The 15,534-nt window shown below is 34.5% G+C and overlaps 1 protein-coding gene and 1 long non-coding RNA gene across 8 annotated transcripts; both read right to left on the bottom strand.

The window, feature by feature from the left end:
* Positions 1 to 6,215: 6,215 nt before the first annotated feature.
* On the bottom strand, positions 6,216 to 9,327 carry LOC104756767 (inositol-phosphate phosphatase). Of its 7 annotated transcripts, none has more exons than XR_015586497.1 (10): positions 8,972 to 9,304; positions 8,742 to 8,793; positions 8,545 to 8,582; positions 8,231 to 8,281; positions 7,979 to 8,059; positions 7,781 to 7,884; positions 7,597 to 7,681; positions 7,432 to 7,471; positions 7,187 to 7,265; positions 6,216 to 6,980 (listed from the first exon to the last, which is right to left on the bottom strand). XR_015586497.1 is itself a non-coding variant. In XM_087494565.1 (9 exons), exons 5-9 carry the CDS (start codon positions 7,803 to 7,805, stop codon positions 6,973 to 6,975), a joined length of 237 nt encoding a protein of 78 aa, XP_087350691.1. In that variant the 5' UTR covers positions 7,806 to 7,884; positions 7,979 to 8,059; positions 8,231 to 8,281; positions 8,742 to 8,793; positions 8,972 to 9,327; the 3' UTR covers positions 6,216 to 6,972. The 7 variants fall into 7 exon arrangements, 4 of the variants coding, with proteins under 4 accessions (XP_087350691.1, XP_010477711.2, XP_010477716.2 ...); XR_015586499.1 differs by having other exon boundaries at positions 8,545 to 8,588; XR_015586498.1 differs by having other exon boundaries at positions 8,545 to 8,641; positions 8,972 to 9,261.
* A 1,809-nt stretch (positions 9,328 to 11,136) lies between these two features.
* LOC147923493 (uncharacterized) lies at positions 11,137 to 11,934 on the bottom strand. Its single transcript, XR_015587802.1, has 2 exons — positions 11,788 to 11,934; positions 11,137 to 11,685 (listed from the first exon to the last, which is right to left on the bottom strand). It is a non-coding gene; the product is annotated as an uncharacterized LOC147923493 (long non-coding RNA).
* Between the last annotated feature and the right edge of the window lie 3,600 nt (positions 11,935 to 15,534).

A 15,534-nucleotide genomic window follows, 5' to 3' on the forward strand; every position in this document is an offset into this window, starting at 1 on the left:
TTTGATGTTGTGTTTTGTGTTCTTATTTCAAATTTTTATCATCCTCATGTTTGCACTTGCATTAGCATCTAAGGCATAGAAAAACCATAAAAATTTGAAAATTTTTGAAAAAATCTTCATAAAAAAAGAGTGTTCATGTAGTTTGCATTGCATATTAGGATCTTGTTTAGCATGTTTCATGTAGAAATTGTATAATATTTGCATTAGGGATCTATGATGAGTATTTCCTTGTTAGCTTGCTTCATTCACTAGACTAGGATCAATGCCCAAGTTATTAGTACTTTGATGCTAGTTGAGTAGTAGGAAGCATAAGATTGAACCAAGCTTGAATTCTTGCATTGCATTTGGTCTAAATTGAAGCATGTTGTGATTTAAAACCATTTCCTATTTTATAAGAACCTAATATTGACTTTTAATTATCAATATGTGCATTGTTTTAAACTCATGGATACCATATACATACTTGGATCATCTTTCTCCTTTTTACCACTCTTGTTGATCCAAGTAGCTGATTAAATCATTAAGATCAGTTCCCCTACCCCTAAACCAAACCTTCTTTCAAGCCTTGTTGATTCTTGAGTGTGTGAGGCCTATTTTTGGGATTGAGCTTGGTAGAAAGTGTTAGGTTTGAACTGACAAGAGTAAGACCTTGTGTAGTTCTAGTTTGCATTTTTCAAACTAGATAGGACTAGGTGGTTCACTTGTTGGGTTTGGGACTTGGCTGTTATGAAAAGAAAAGAAAGAAAAGAGAAAGAAAAAGGGTAGAGTCTTTAAGAGGAGATTGTGTTTAAGCAAAGTCTAGTGAAAGGATAGGAAGTAAAGTGTTGATTAAGATGGTTCTAGTTAAGGAAAAGAAAAGAAAGAAAAGAAAAGTTTAGCAAAATGCTTTTATGTCTTAAGAATAAGAAGAAAAGAGAACCATAGCAATAAGAAAGAATCCCCCATTCCACTAGAAAGATCAAATAAGAAACATCTCCTAAGACTTGAAAACCAAAAGAGAAAAGGGTTAAAGAGAAAAGAAGAAGCAAAGGGTAGCACTAGGATCATTTGGGTTTAGATTGATAGGATGAAATCTTTGGGAGCCTTTGGGTAGACAAGGTTTTATTCTTGTATGTGTCTAGGTGTTCTTACCTTTAGCATTCTTCTAAAGCTCAATCCATTTTCATGAGAGAACCTTGATATTGATAAGCCCCACTCTAAACAGAGACCATCATTGTCTCAAAACCCTTTATTACCAAGTCAAATGAGTTTAAGCATTGCATAGATTTGATCCATGTTCTTGTTTAATGAATGTTAAAGGAAATGGTTGATTTGAATGCATGTGGATGTTTTAGGCTCAAATCAATAAAGGTTGTGAAATGCTTGTCTAAAGTCTTTTATTCCAGCTCATTCAACTTGCATCATAGTATTAGTAACTTGGACATTGATTCAAGATGGTCTATTTGCAAGCTTTAGGAGCTGAGATCTCACTTTCAAACCTCACTTACCTTCTTATGTCTTGCTTATTTGCTTGAGGGCAAGCAAAGACTAAGTTTGGGGGTGTTGATGTTCATATATTTTACCTTGTTTTCCTTTAGTTTATTCACATCTTTTGCATATTTTGCTATCCATTTAGCCCATTATTGTGTAGCTTTAGCACTAATCATGCATTAGAGTTTAGTTGCATTGCATTTGCATCTTTTCATGCATAAACAGGTGATTTTGGAGCTTAAGGAGCATGGAAGCAATGGAGAAGAGATGTGAATCAATCATGAGGAGGAAACAAGGGAGTTAAGGCTGAAGAAACCAAGGTCCAGAGTCCAACTCGACCGCACACTCGACCAGACACTCGACCGTGTGCTGAGGAGGACTCGACCGAGTGGAGATTGCACGTGAGAAGCCAGCTCGACCCCTAGCTCGACCGAGCACAGGTCGAGTTGACCGAGCCGTTGACTGCTTTGACTTTTTCTATTTTTAGGGATTCCACCTTCCCACCTATATAAGACCTTGTACCTGCAGCCACCAAAGAGTCCAGCTTTTTAGATATTTTCCAGAAACCTAGTTTTTACCTTTTTTAGCATTATTCCTTTTGCAATTTATTAGATTTTGTACTTGTTTAAGAAAACTCTTAGATTCTTCAATATTGTTGGTTCAATAACTTTCTTAATATTGAGAATTTGAGTTTCATCCTTTGATTAATATTGAAGACATCAGTTTTATCTTTCTAATAATGCAAGTTTCAATATTTTCTGGGTTTTTGATTTGTTTCATCATGTCTTGTTGTGAGTAGTCTTCTTAGGATCTTGAGGATGGGTTAGGAAGGATTGATCTTGTGGTTTATGTGATTTGGTCAAGCTTGATTGTTGTAGATCTCTTCTAGGCTAGATGTTCTTAAGGCTGATCTTGAACTGAGAGGTTAGGATCTGATTTCAAGCTCCTTAGCATCACACCAATGTTTAAGAAGCATAGATAAGGCTAGATCTAGAGCTTACCATTAGGCTTGCTAAGAGATTAGAGGTCTTGTTTGGTTTGAGATGTATTGCTTAATGCCTGCTTGTGTAGATTCTTTACTATGTGAGAACAAGTCTAGAATTGCATAGGTTTGATTGTTTCTTGACCATGAGAGTGGGAGAAACTTGTCTTAGATTTATATGTCTAGAGGTTAGCTCAAAGTTTGCTTGAGATTTGTTGACCAAGTTATATAACCACAATGATTAGTTCTTCCCATGAATCCATCCTCAGGAACCTTCTTTGTTTATTGATTTTAAAGTCTCAAACTTGTAGCTTGCTTGTTGTTTGATTGGTTTTAGTATTGCTCTGTTTTTGTTGTGTTGCTCTGTTTTCCGGATTCAACCAGCTCGACCTCCCACTCGACCTACACTCGGTCGAGTGCTTGCTCGAGTTCATCCCCAGAACTTGTGTTTATGATTTGTGATTGTCTTGTTTCATTCCTGTTTCATTCCAGTTGCATACATTTAGTTTTCAATTCATTAATTGTCTTGCATTAGTTCATTAGTAGTAGTTTCTATTTCTGTTCTTGCTTCATTACAGTTTCAATCATTCAGTTTCTTTTGCATTTAGTTCTTGGTTCTTGTAGTTTACTTTTTGCATCTTTACATTTCCATCTTAGGATTGTTAGTGACAAACAATCATTACATTTGTCTTAACTTAGATTCATATGCACATCTTATCTGTTCACAAACACTCATTTAGGATTGATACCTCTTGTACTGCAATAGCATAAGGGGAATTGAAACACCCATCCATCATTCCATTCATATATCATCATTGCATACATCCACCATCATTCACCCATACAAATAAAGCTTGTTTCACCAGTCCCGTTCCATCTCCTCACTTCCCAACTCATCACCTCTAATCCCGTCTCGTCTTGTCTCATCCATTCTCGTCTCATCCCATCTCGTTCCGTATCCATCATAATATTTTGTCTTATGTTCGTTCTTTTTTAAATAATTACTCTTTAAACAATATTTACCAAAAGAGATTGGGTAAGAATTTAGATGGGATACCTGAGTTCTCTGTTGATTTTTTATATTTAGTTAGTTGAAATTATCCAAAAAATTATAATTTTCAAAAACTATATAAATATTTTTAAAAATACCAAAATTTTTAAAGTGCCCGTTCCAAAGTCGTTAATTACCTGTTGTATAATCAATCCTTATTTGATACTTGAATTCATCTATCTATATTTTTTATTTTGTACTTTAATCTAAATTTTATGTCCTTTTATTTTAAAAAAACTATTCAATATATTATTTTTCATTATTCGAATTTACCTGTTTCAGTTTACATATACTCTTTCTCGTCTTAAAACCATAAATAAACTGGAACTTTCTCAAAATTTAATTATTGTTTTTAAAGTATATGTACTCAATTAGTAAATTAAATTACTTAAACAAATAATGGTAAAACATATATTCAGTCAAATAATAAACCTTTTTCGGTTGGAAAATTTAAATTGTATAATAGTAATATTTTTTTCATTAAAATTAGTTGGCCACTCTTTCACTGTGTTTTGTCAATATTTTAGTGTATATGTAGAATACCGCAACCCGTACCGAAAATAAACATGATCATCATCTTCAGTACCTGGAAAATATACAATTTTTTGCAATCCATCAATAATAATCAAAGACAGCCTGTGTTTGTTGAAAATATTAAAGTAATTTTGTTACGGGGTATCCCTTTCCATTTTGATCCATCCAATTAGAAATTTTATGTCCCATAACCATTTTATTTTAAAGAAATATCAATGTAATAATGTTATTAATAAATTTTGGCTAAGAATTTAGACGAAATACATGTATTCTCCATTTGTATGTTTAATTCTATAATTAGTAGAAATTATAATTCTCAAACCTCTCAAAATATTATCAGAAGAAAACCAAAAAATTCTCAAAATATCCGTCTGAAGGTAGTAACCCGTTCTGGACAAATTTTTTATAGAAATTTTAAATTCATAAAAATGAGTTAGGATTATATAATTATTAATATAATTTTTGTATGTGTACAATATTAGTATGACATCCAAATATGAATTTCACTTTGATTTTAGCTTGTATTATTATGCATTTATAACCTAAACGTAGTTACTTTGGAACGAAAAAAATCCCTCACGTTCTTTCTCGTCACGTCCCATCATGTCCGTATCCATCAGAAAATTCTCTCCTATGATCGTTCTATTTTAAATAAAGACTAATAGAAAATGTTTATTAATATATATTTGGTAAGAAATTTAGATGAGATACATTAATTCTCCATTAAATAATTAATTTTTATTTACTTAGTTGAAATTACTCAAAAAAATATATATATAATTCTCAAACACTATCTACCTGTTTTCAAAAATATTCAAATTCACAAAGTACCCGTTTCTAAGTGGCTCATTTACCTGTCGCATAGTCAACAATTACCCAAATTAGTGAAAGTCTGATACTTGAACTTATCTACCTATATTTTTATATTCCATATTTTTATCTAAATTTTATATCCTTTTTTTTTTGAAAAATTGATTGAGTATAATATTTTTCATTATTCGAATTACCCGTTTCAGTTGGCATATACTATTTTTTGTCCAAATACCATAAATACACTGGACTTGAATCTAAATTTAGTTATGGTTTCTGAAAGTATATGTACTTAATAAATAAATAAATTAAATTACTTAAAAACAATGGAAAAACATATATTTGGTCAAATAATAAATACTTTAGGTCATAAATTTTTTATTATATAATATTAGTATTTTCCATAAACATATATTTGGTCAAATAATAAGCTTTTTTAGATTATTATGCGTGTATAATCTAGACATATCTACATTGGAATGGGAAACACGTCCTTTCCCGTTCTATCCCATCCCGTCCTATCTTGTCTCTTATCCATTAGAAAGTTCTCTCCTATGATCGTTATTTTTTAAATAATTACTCATTGAAGATATATATTAATAGATATTTGGTAAGAAATTTAGATGGAATACATGAATTCTCTATTAAATATTTAATTTTTTTTAGTAAGTTGAAATTATCCAAAATAAATTATTATTATCAAAAATTATCTAACTGTTTTAAATCCAATATTCACGAAGTATTCGTTTCTAAGTGGCTAATTTACATGTCCCATAGTCAATCCTTACCCAAATTAGTGAAAGTTTGAGACTTGAAATTATCTAACTATATTTTTCGATTCTATATTTTTATCTAATTTTTATGTCCCTTTTTTTTTTGGAAAATTTTTGGAGCATATATATTGTTTTCATTACTCGAATTACCCGTTTTAGTTGGCATGTACTATTTCTTGTTCTACTGTAAATAGACTGGACTTTAATCAAAATTTAATTATAGTTTCCGAATGTATATGTACATAATAAATAAATTAAATTGCTTCAAAAAAATGGCAAAACATATATTTGGTCAAATTATATACCCTTTTAGGTCATAAAATTTTAATTATATAATATTAATATTTTTCCATAAAAAATAGTTGGCTATTTTGTCAATATTTTGGTGCATATGTGAAATCATAAAAGCTTATAATTATTTAATAAATATAATCATGATGATACATCAATTTTTTTTGTTAAGTGAGTTTGGTTTATTCACACCGTTATTATTATTATAGGTGTGAATATAACAAATTTGACAGTATTTGTTAGACTTAGCCTCTATGTTGTTTGCCAAGAAAAAAAACCTCTATGTTTTGGCAGAGTATTCATGTCTGTGACAATTATCTCCATTCTCATTAGTTTTAACGGTCTTTAGTGACAGTTCAGAAATTTTAAAAAGGTTCTGACACAACTATAGTAAAAGACTCAGCAAGAAGAAAATAAGGGATAAATAAACTAATAGATTGTTCTCCATGAATTTCACAAATCTATAGAAATCGATTATTCTGTCTTTATTTCCATTGAATGATCTGATCATTCTCCTGCAACGCTTACTGTTAGATCCTTGTTTTAAGCCAAGGGCAGTCAAAACTCTTGGCAAATCTATTGGATCGATAAACCCATCTCTGTTTGATGTCTTCTTGCTTCACTTCCTCCAAGCTTGACTCTTTCTCTTCAAACAGATTGGAAAGCTCCTTGAACTGTATCGTTTGAAGTCCCTCGCTTCATGGATCGGCGAGAAGGTCTAAGATCTCTATCACCATCACTACATCTCTGAAAAGACCATCATCATCATCGTCATAATCTTCGCGTTTGATCGAAGATCTTTGCTCTTCTTCTCACCTAGTTTGGTTTGGTTCTTTAAAGCGAAAGCTTTTTCCTTTTTTCAAACCTGTCTAAAGCCGGAACCAGGGACTACAACTATTCTAGTAGCTTTTAGAATGCGTTTGTAGTAGTAGTTGTCTTGTGCTGTCTTTTCAGCCTCTGCAGCTGCAATCGCCTTCTTTGAAAGGTTAAGGCAAGGGAATAGATACATAGCTCCTTCTGCTCTATTGCATGTAACACCCTCTAGCTTGTTCAGAGCCTCTTCAAGAGTCTGCAAGGTTAGAATCCAAACGCATTAAGAACAGAAATTAGTTGTTCCATCAAGAGGATAAACAGTCCAAGTTTGTTCATCAGTTATTTCTGTCACACCGAATGCAACAGTAGTTTCTTCTCCAATAAGCTAATTTCATAGCCAAACGCTCATGATAAGGCGGAGCTAACAACAAAAGGGGAATTCAACAGAGAATAAATTATCACCTTGTGGTTGGGAAAAGCTGCTTGAGATGATTAAAGACGAAATCTTCACATCCTTATCGGTCTCTGTCACCAAATCCACCTAAAAACAACAATTTCATGAACCAAAGAAGATAGATTTTTAAAACAATTTGACACTCAATGATTAGAATTAGTCATTCACACTATGTATGATTGTATTAGATGAAATCAAGAAGCATTCTTGCAATAAAGTTAAAAGAGCATAGGGAAAAAAATAAAAAATAAACCTGGCCTTTGTGTTCAACATGTTTGGACACCGATATATAGCTGTTTGATCATTGGATATCATGTAAAAAACGTCACCATACATTCATTGACCAAAGAAACTATCTATAATGTTAACTGGTATCGATTGAAGAAACTTGAACCATTAGAAACTATCTACACATTACCTCATCCATAATCGGATTGAAAACAACGCCAACCACTGGGACTTTTCCGATGGTAAGTCCAATGGAAACACACACAAAAGGGAACCTGAGAAAAATCAGGATTTGGTTTTTTCAATAAAATGTGAGAAATAAAACAAACACAATCATGCAAATGGAAAAATCAGGCAAGAACATATATGTTTACCCGTGAACGAAATTAGTAGTTCCATCAAGAGGATCAACAATCAAAGTTGGTTCATCAGTCAGTTCAGTCACACCGAAGGCAGCTGCAGTTTCTTCTCCAATGAACTAACCCCATAGCCAAAAACTCTCATGATCAATGCAAAGGAAGGAGGAGCTAACAAAAGGGGAATTCAACGTTAGAGAAGGAATAATAAATCACCTTGTGGTTGGGAAAAAGCTGCCTGAGATGATTAAACACGAGTTCTTCACATCCTTTATCAGTCTCAATCACCAAATCCACCTAAGAAACAACAACAATTTCAGGAACCAAAGTAAGATGATTCCAAAACAAAATCGACACTCTGTGATTAGAAGTAGCAATTCCCACGTTGTGTGATTGCGTAAGATGAAATAAAGATGCAATCTTGCAATAAAAGTTTTAAGAGCAGAGGGAACAAACAAAGAAAAAAACCTGGCCTTTGTGTTCAACATGTTTGGTCTCGTAAAACCATTTACGAATGACCTGCAGAATGAAACAAAATAAGCCATATTAAATCATGATTACGCAGAATGATCAATGGATATGATCATATTAGATCGAGTGAGAAGGGTCATAGAAATTTTCAGAATTGGATAACTAAAAGCTGAAAAACTCAGTTGCTAGTATCTATGTCAAAGATTTAATCAGAATTACTCATCCATAACACAAACAGAATTTAGAAATCGTTTTAAAATTCAATCAATAAACATGGGAAAAAATCAGACAATTAGAAAAGAAAACAATACCCATATCAGCAGTAAAATCACCAGCCACAACATTCTCTCTGCAACTTATAGATAAATCAAAATGTCACACAATATATGACATATACATGTGCCCCAACTACAAAATACGGAATTCTAAAAATGCATTTAACACAAACTCCCTTGATCCGTGGAGGAAATTAGCTTTCACATGAAAGTTCCATAAGTCGATTATTTACCGTTGTTGCTTCACTCAATCAGTCCCCAACGTCGAACTGGCTCAATGGCTCCCTGAGAAATCCAATACTTTTAGTTTTAGATCCAATTATTCACTTAAAAAAAAATAAAGTGACAGAGCCGCACCTTTGCTTATGGTTCCTAATATGTTTAAACATAACTACATAAGTATCTAAGTATAACGGAGAGTGTTTACAGATTTACATGCAGAAGATACAGACTTATAATTCACCTGTTGTGTCAATCATGTCGTCCACCATTACACTCTCTTGCAGCAAAACGTTTAGTCTTGATTTTCCCAAGCTCCAGATCAAAATAGCAAGAAATCTCCTGTATCATCATCATAAAAAAAAAACTACATCCAACGAACAAACAACAATATCACAAATCATATTCATCCTAATCGTTTCAAAATCAAATATACTATCCTTTAAAATTGAGAGAGAATCAAGTGTTGTTGTGTAGAAAAGCTCCTATGAAATTAACAAAAACTCTGTAAACAATTGGAGACGGCGACAATAGGGAGAGAGAGAAACGCTTTTTAGGTTTTTAAATTAACGGATATGATCGAAGTTAATCAACGGTCATGATTAAAGGAAAGGATCCGGAATAATGTAAACGGGTCATTTGAGATCCTCGTCTTTATCCGTTTACATGGATTTGGAAATTTCCTTTGTATCCTTTTTAAAAATCAAAATTTTGGTCATAATTGCAATGACATTGTATTGTAAATTCTTAAAACTAAGGTTTTTTTCAGGCAACGTTTTTCTTTTAATAGTAGGGATAATAACAAGGGACCCTAATAACAATGGGCATGACATGTGACGTCCCTATACCTCTCTGATTCTGAATCAGTGGCGGTGGAAAGATTTTTTAAAAATATATATACTGTGGTTAATAGTGGTTAATAGCCTAATAGGAAAGGTCTCTTCAACCGACCAACTTAATTTAATTTTTTCTATGAAAGCATTTTTACTACCGTAAAATCGAGCGAAAGTAAAAAGATCTAGTCATCATTATGACGATAGATTGTAAACACATAACAATGTAACTATAGTGTAGATTGAAAGTGGTTCTGTAATTTTGAAATAAATATCTACTCAAGTCATTTTTCTGTTAAAACAAAATACCATAGCTCTGTATACATTTCAAAGTCAAACTGCCAGAAATTTATACTTTTGAATTCTTATTGAACTTTGACCATTGCCTTTAGGGAGATCTAGTATGTTGAAGCATGTCTGAAAGAATTCGTTCGCCGGAGACTTTATGTATAAATCAGTAAGACAAATATCCATTTAGTGTCATTCTCTCTTTCTCGCTCTTCTTCGTTTTTCTTTGTTTTTGTTTTGTTATGGGGTATATGTTGTGTGGGTTTGATAAGAATCTTCTCAATGAAGGTGTTTATATAGAAAAAATTTCTGAAAATTACACTAATTATTTTTACCTAACCCTTTCACCATATCGACTTTTAATAAAATTTAACCATAAGCTTAACAGACATGTGACAGCTATAAACATATATATACAATCAGCTTAATTAATTCACACAATTATTTAGTTAATATTGTAATTTTTTTTTGTGGACAAAGTTAATATTGTCTATGGGAGCTTTCATTTACCTAGTTGATGCCTTGTAAACGAACCTTTTTCATGGGAATATTTTTTGGAAAAGAAACACGGAGATTTTTTTTAAAAAATATCACGTTTTTATTGTTTTTCTTCAGTTTTTTTTAATTTCCAATAGTTTCACATGCAAAAATTTAAAAGACTAATGAAATAAAATTAAAACAAATAACAACAAATATATTTCTACGAACAAAATTAAAAATAACAAAATTTATAAAGGTTTCTCAAATTTTTTTGAAGAGTAACTAAGATAATTACGGTATGAGTCTAAACAAATGTGATTGCTTCGTTGGATATGAGATTAAAGACAATGTTTGAGTGTGCGGTGAGTAACAGACTCGTTAGTCTATTTTGCTTTATTACTCACTAATTGGTATTTGTTCATAATGTAATAAAGTATATTCATTATGTACAATGCTTGAGTCTGACTAACGAGTCTAACGAGTATATTCATTGAATAGACTAACGAGTCTGTTAAAGTATATTCATTAGGTACTGTATATGTGTATTGCACTGTCTAGAATTGTGCATTGTTTTTTCTTATGTCATGGAGATTCAACTAACTCTTTACATTTTTTAATTTCAATTTATTCTTGAGACTCCAATTCGTTTCTTCAGAAATAATAAAGCAATCAAATTGGATAGGTTAGGAGCTGCCCTTGTCCATATTTACTTTTATGTAATATTTTGTAAATGGTGGAGATGGGTTTCTTACTTAGACAATGAGTTGCATAATTCACATATGTCACTTACCCAATAATAAAACATGGATTAATAAATTATCCCTTTTATCAGAAATTTATCGTCGATACAACAATAATATGAAGATCGATATGATAATTATGCATCTTGAAAGCTTCAAGAGCAAATACTTCCCATATGCCAACCATAATTAAACGATAACTAGTATCATAAATTATTATTAACTGTGTGACTATTTTAGATCATTCTAAGGATATGAGAAGATTATCTCATCCATCACCTGAAAGTATCTTGTAGTAGTGTCGATGATGAACCTTCACCTTGATCTTGGAGTCCTTGATGTCATCGCTAACCTTCTCATACTGTATGGTCCAGATTGCTCGGCTACTGCATGTACCGTCACTGCCTTCCGTGTGAATGACGCTCATGGTTCCTTCGAGCAATCGAGCTTCTTGTAGTAATCTGGGTTTCGCGACTTTGCCTCTTCACGATCAATAGTACTGCGGATGAAAGGTATAGCGAGCGTCTTGAACCACTCCGGGATCTGAAAGCCCTCCATTCTTAGCCGAACCTTTTTCTTCTCCGAAGGTAGATCAACCTCTACCTCCTCAGTCGAAACTTTGGTGAAAACATATAATATAGCAATTAGAGTTGTAAACAAGAAATATTAATTGAATTATGAATCAACATATGTTTTTATCTGTAATAAGAAATAGTTACCTTTGTCTATAATGGGTTTCGCTATCAGCATGTAACCTACACAGAATCTATACGCCGGAGACTTGATATCAAACTCAACAGAGAGATATCCTCCTCGTGTCATTCTCTATTTTTTTTTTGTTCTCTAAGTTATGTGAGTTTGATAATAATCTCCTCAATGAAGGTCTTTATGTATAGAAAGAGTTTGATGAAAAATTTACAATAGTTATTACATTTTTACGGTTTTACCTAACGTCACCATCTTCTGGATTCTTTATAAATTTGAGCAAAAGCTTAAAAGCCAAGCTAATAACAAGTTGCATTCTACTTTACATTTCTTTGGTTAAAACCATTGCATTATGCTAATGAACAATTAATTAAATAATTTAAAATGTCATATATGCATGAGAGATAATATAAATTGTGCAGACCAATTTTTTTTTTCTACCACATTGACGGCTTTTAAACGAACATTTTCAATGGGGAATTCAGAAAATAACCCCTTTAAAGTATTCTTATTCCCAAAAAATATCATAACTTTTGTTTTTCCATCTTTCCAATAGAAATCAAATCATCAATTTATAACACTAAATGACCATTAACAAACTAAAAATGAAACACAGTTTTTTTTTTGAAACAACAAAAATAAAAGATTGACTAAAAGAAGCTAATATGGAAGGGAACTGTTAATATATGTACACATGCGGTTGAGTACGAACTTGTCGTGCTAAACGATCCGCAAGCACATCTGCAGTCGTGGAGATCAAAGTCAAAGAGAAACTTGAGAATTCCTCCATATCCACTTTGATGTCATTAAGATAGGCAGAAAAAGCTGGCCAGTCGGACGGAGAAGACACCATCTTCACCAAATCTGAGCAGTGTGTGAAAAAGCTACCTCCTTGAAATCGTGTCCTATCATGCATCACAAAGACCACACAAAAGCTTCCACCTCCGCGTGCGGTGAGAGACTGCGCCGAAAATTTGAGGTACCTAGAAGGGAAAATGATCCTTAGGACGCGCTACACACCCAGCCTGCAGCAGCAAACTTGTCGGTGGCCTTCCAAGAACCATCAACAAAACAACGGAGTCCGGTAAAAACAGTTGAAAGAGACACGCCCCCCCCCCCCCTCTCTAACTGAGGCCCAATATACGTTGGAGCCGTAGTAACCTCCTCCTCCTCAACCTGAGCCGTAAACCATGCTGTTGCCTCACAGGCTGCCATCTGTGCCACATCGTCCACCATGTTTTCAAACACCTTCGCATTCCTAGCTTTCCAAATATACCACATGATCCATGGGAGAGCTATAACCTGTGATCCTGGATTCTTTGAGCTCAGGAAATTATCCATATTTGCGTAGACCAACGCTGTGGGAAAACCAACTGTGCCCGTCGGGACATTGAAAAGGGCCCAAACCTGACGCGCGGGCGAACACTAAAAAGGGACGTGATTAACCGTTTCGTCCGAAAAATCACACCGAGCATATTCCAAATCACAAGAAATTCCCCGGCGACTTAAATCTGCCGTGACCGAGAGACAGCCCAAAAGGGCTTGCCACATGAAATGCTGAATCTTTGGGGGGTACTTTATTTTCCAAACTCTTGCCTTTAAAGGTACTATATCAGGGCCACAAACCACCGTCAAGGGGCCAGTAGGAAATGCCAGCCTAGCTGTATGATACCTTCATTTAACCGTATACTTCCCAAATTTTGTAAAATGCCAACCAAACGATTCACTCTGCGGCGTAATACTAAGTGGTATAGCCCCTACCAAGGCTACATCAACATGATCAAAATGTTCGGCAAGCCGATCCATCCGCCATGTGTTGGTGCTGCGATCAATGAGATCGTTAATATGGACAAAAGGGTCGGTAGACGAATCCCTACCCAACGCTGGTCTCGGGAATTGGGCTGGAACCCAAGAGTCTGTCGAAACAGATACGGTCTCTCCGGATCAAATCCGTTTAATAAGTTCTTTACTTACCAGAGATCTAGCGGAAACAATACTTCTCCAACTATAAGATGGAGAGTAAGATTTAATGGGATCCACTAGATGTGAATTCCAATAATACCTACTTCTAAAAACCTTAGCAAAAAGTGGACCCGGGTTTTTTATCAGCCTCCATAACTGCTTAGCCAGTACAACCGTATTGAAATCATCAATATTCCGGAAGCCCAAACCGCCAAATTGCTTACTTGAGCAAAGCTTCTCTCACGCCAACCAATGCATACCCCCATTCTGACCATTAGTGCTCCACCAAAAGTTAGCTATGGCACTAGTAAGCTTTGACGTTATGGTTTTCAGAAACCGAAAACAGGACATCACGAATGTCGGAACCGCAGTTGCCACAGACTTTATCATTACTTCTTTCCCCCCTTCGAAAGAAGTTTTGCCGACCAACCAGTAGTAAGACCCTGAAGCTTATCCCGGACATAAGAGAAAACCTTCGTCTTAGAACCTCCCAAACTCTCCGGAATACCCAAATATGACCCCATACCACCTAAATTAGTAATACCCAGAATCGATTTCATCTCCAATTTTGTCTCCTTAGGGACCTTATGACCAAATTGGAGCGAGGATTTGTTGAAGTTTATCAGTTGCCCCAATGCCGCATAACTCTTCAGAATCCCTAAGATAGCCCTGCATTCCTCTTTAGAGCCTTTGCAAAAGAACATACTATCATCCACAAAAGATGATGAGAAATAAGCGGACACCAATGTGCCACCTTAATACCTATAATCTGTTTATTCGACTCCACCTTCCAAATATTGGCAATAAGGACTTTCGTACATAAGATAAACAAATAAGGCGATAAAAGATCTCCTTGCCTCAGACCCCGGGCTGGTTGAATAAGCCCATTTGGTTGTCCATTCAGCAAAACCCGATACTCCACTAATGTTACACATAACATAATCCAGGATATCCATTTCTCAGAGAAACCCATTTTCTGAAGCACTTGCTCCACAAACACCCATTCCACCCGATCATATGCCTTACTTATATATGTCTTTATGGCCATGAATTTTGTTTTGCAAGATTGATTCGTCCTGAGAGCATGAAACATTTTATGAGCAATCAAAATATTATCCAAAATCAACCGGCCAGGGACAATGGCAGATTGAGTTTGCGAAATAAGACCAGGAAGCACCCTTTTTAACCATTGACACAAAATCTTGGAAATAATTTTGTATCCCACATTACACAATCGCAACTCCGTCATCCGAGTCGGTTTTGCCACTTTAGGAATTAAACAGATATGCGTTGTGTTCAACCGCTTATCAAAAGAACCTTGCTCAAAGAAAGAATTCACCAAGAGGACCAAGTGCGTCTTCACAACACTCCATGCTTTCTGAAAAAATAGTACTGTCATCCCGTCCAGCCTTGGGGCTTTATTAGGGTGCATCATAAACAGAGCGGTTCTAACCTCCTTCTCCGATGCGGGACCAGTCAGTCGGGCATTGACGTCATCCGTAATCACCGTATTAACTTCCTTGAGAACATCATCACAATTATCTGGGTTAATGGTAGAAAACAACTCCTCAAAATATGACACCGCCGTATTCCGAATTACATCATCATCTGTAGACCAAACATCATGCTTATCAAAAAGCTCCACAATTCGATTTTGGGCCCTACGTTGTTTCGTCTGAGCGTGGAAATACTTGGAGTTCCTATCACCCAATCGCATCCACTTGTTCCGACTTTTCTGATACCAATAAGTCTCCTCCTCACGATATGCCTCCCGCAATCATGTATGTAACTCAGTAATT

Source organism: Camelina sativa, chromosome 17, assembly GCF_030686135.1.
Source record: "Camelina sativa cultivar CO46 ecotype springtype chromosome 17, ASM3068613v1".
Lineage (NCBI taxonomy): Eukaryota > Viridiplantae > Streptophyta > Magnoliopsida > Brassicales > Brassicaceae > Camelina > Camelina sativa.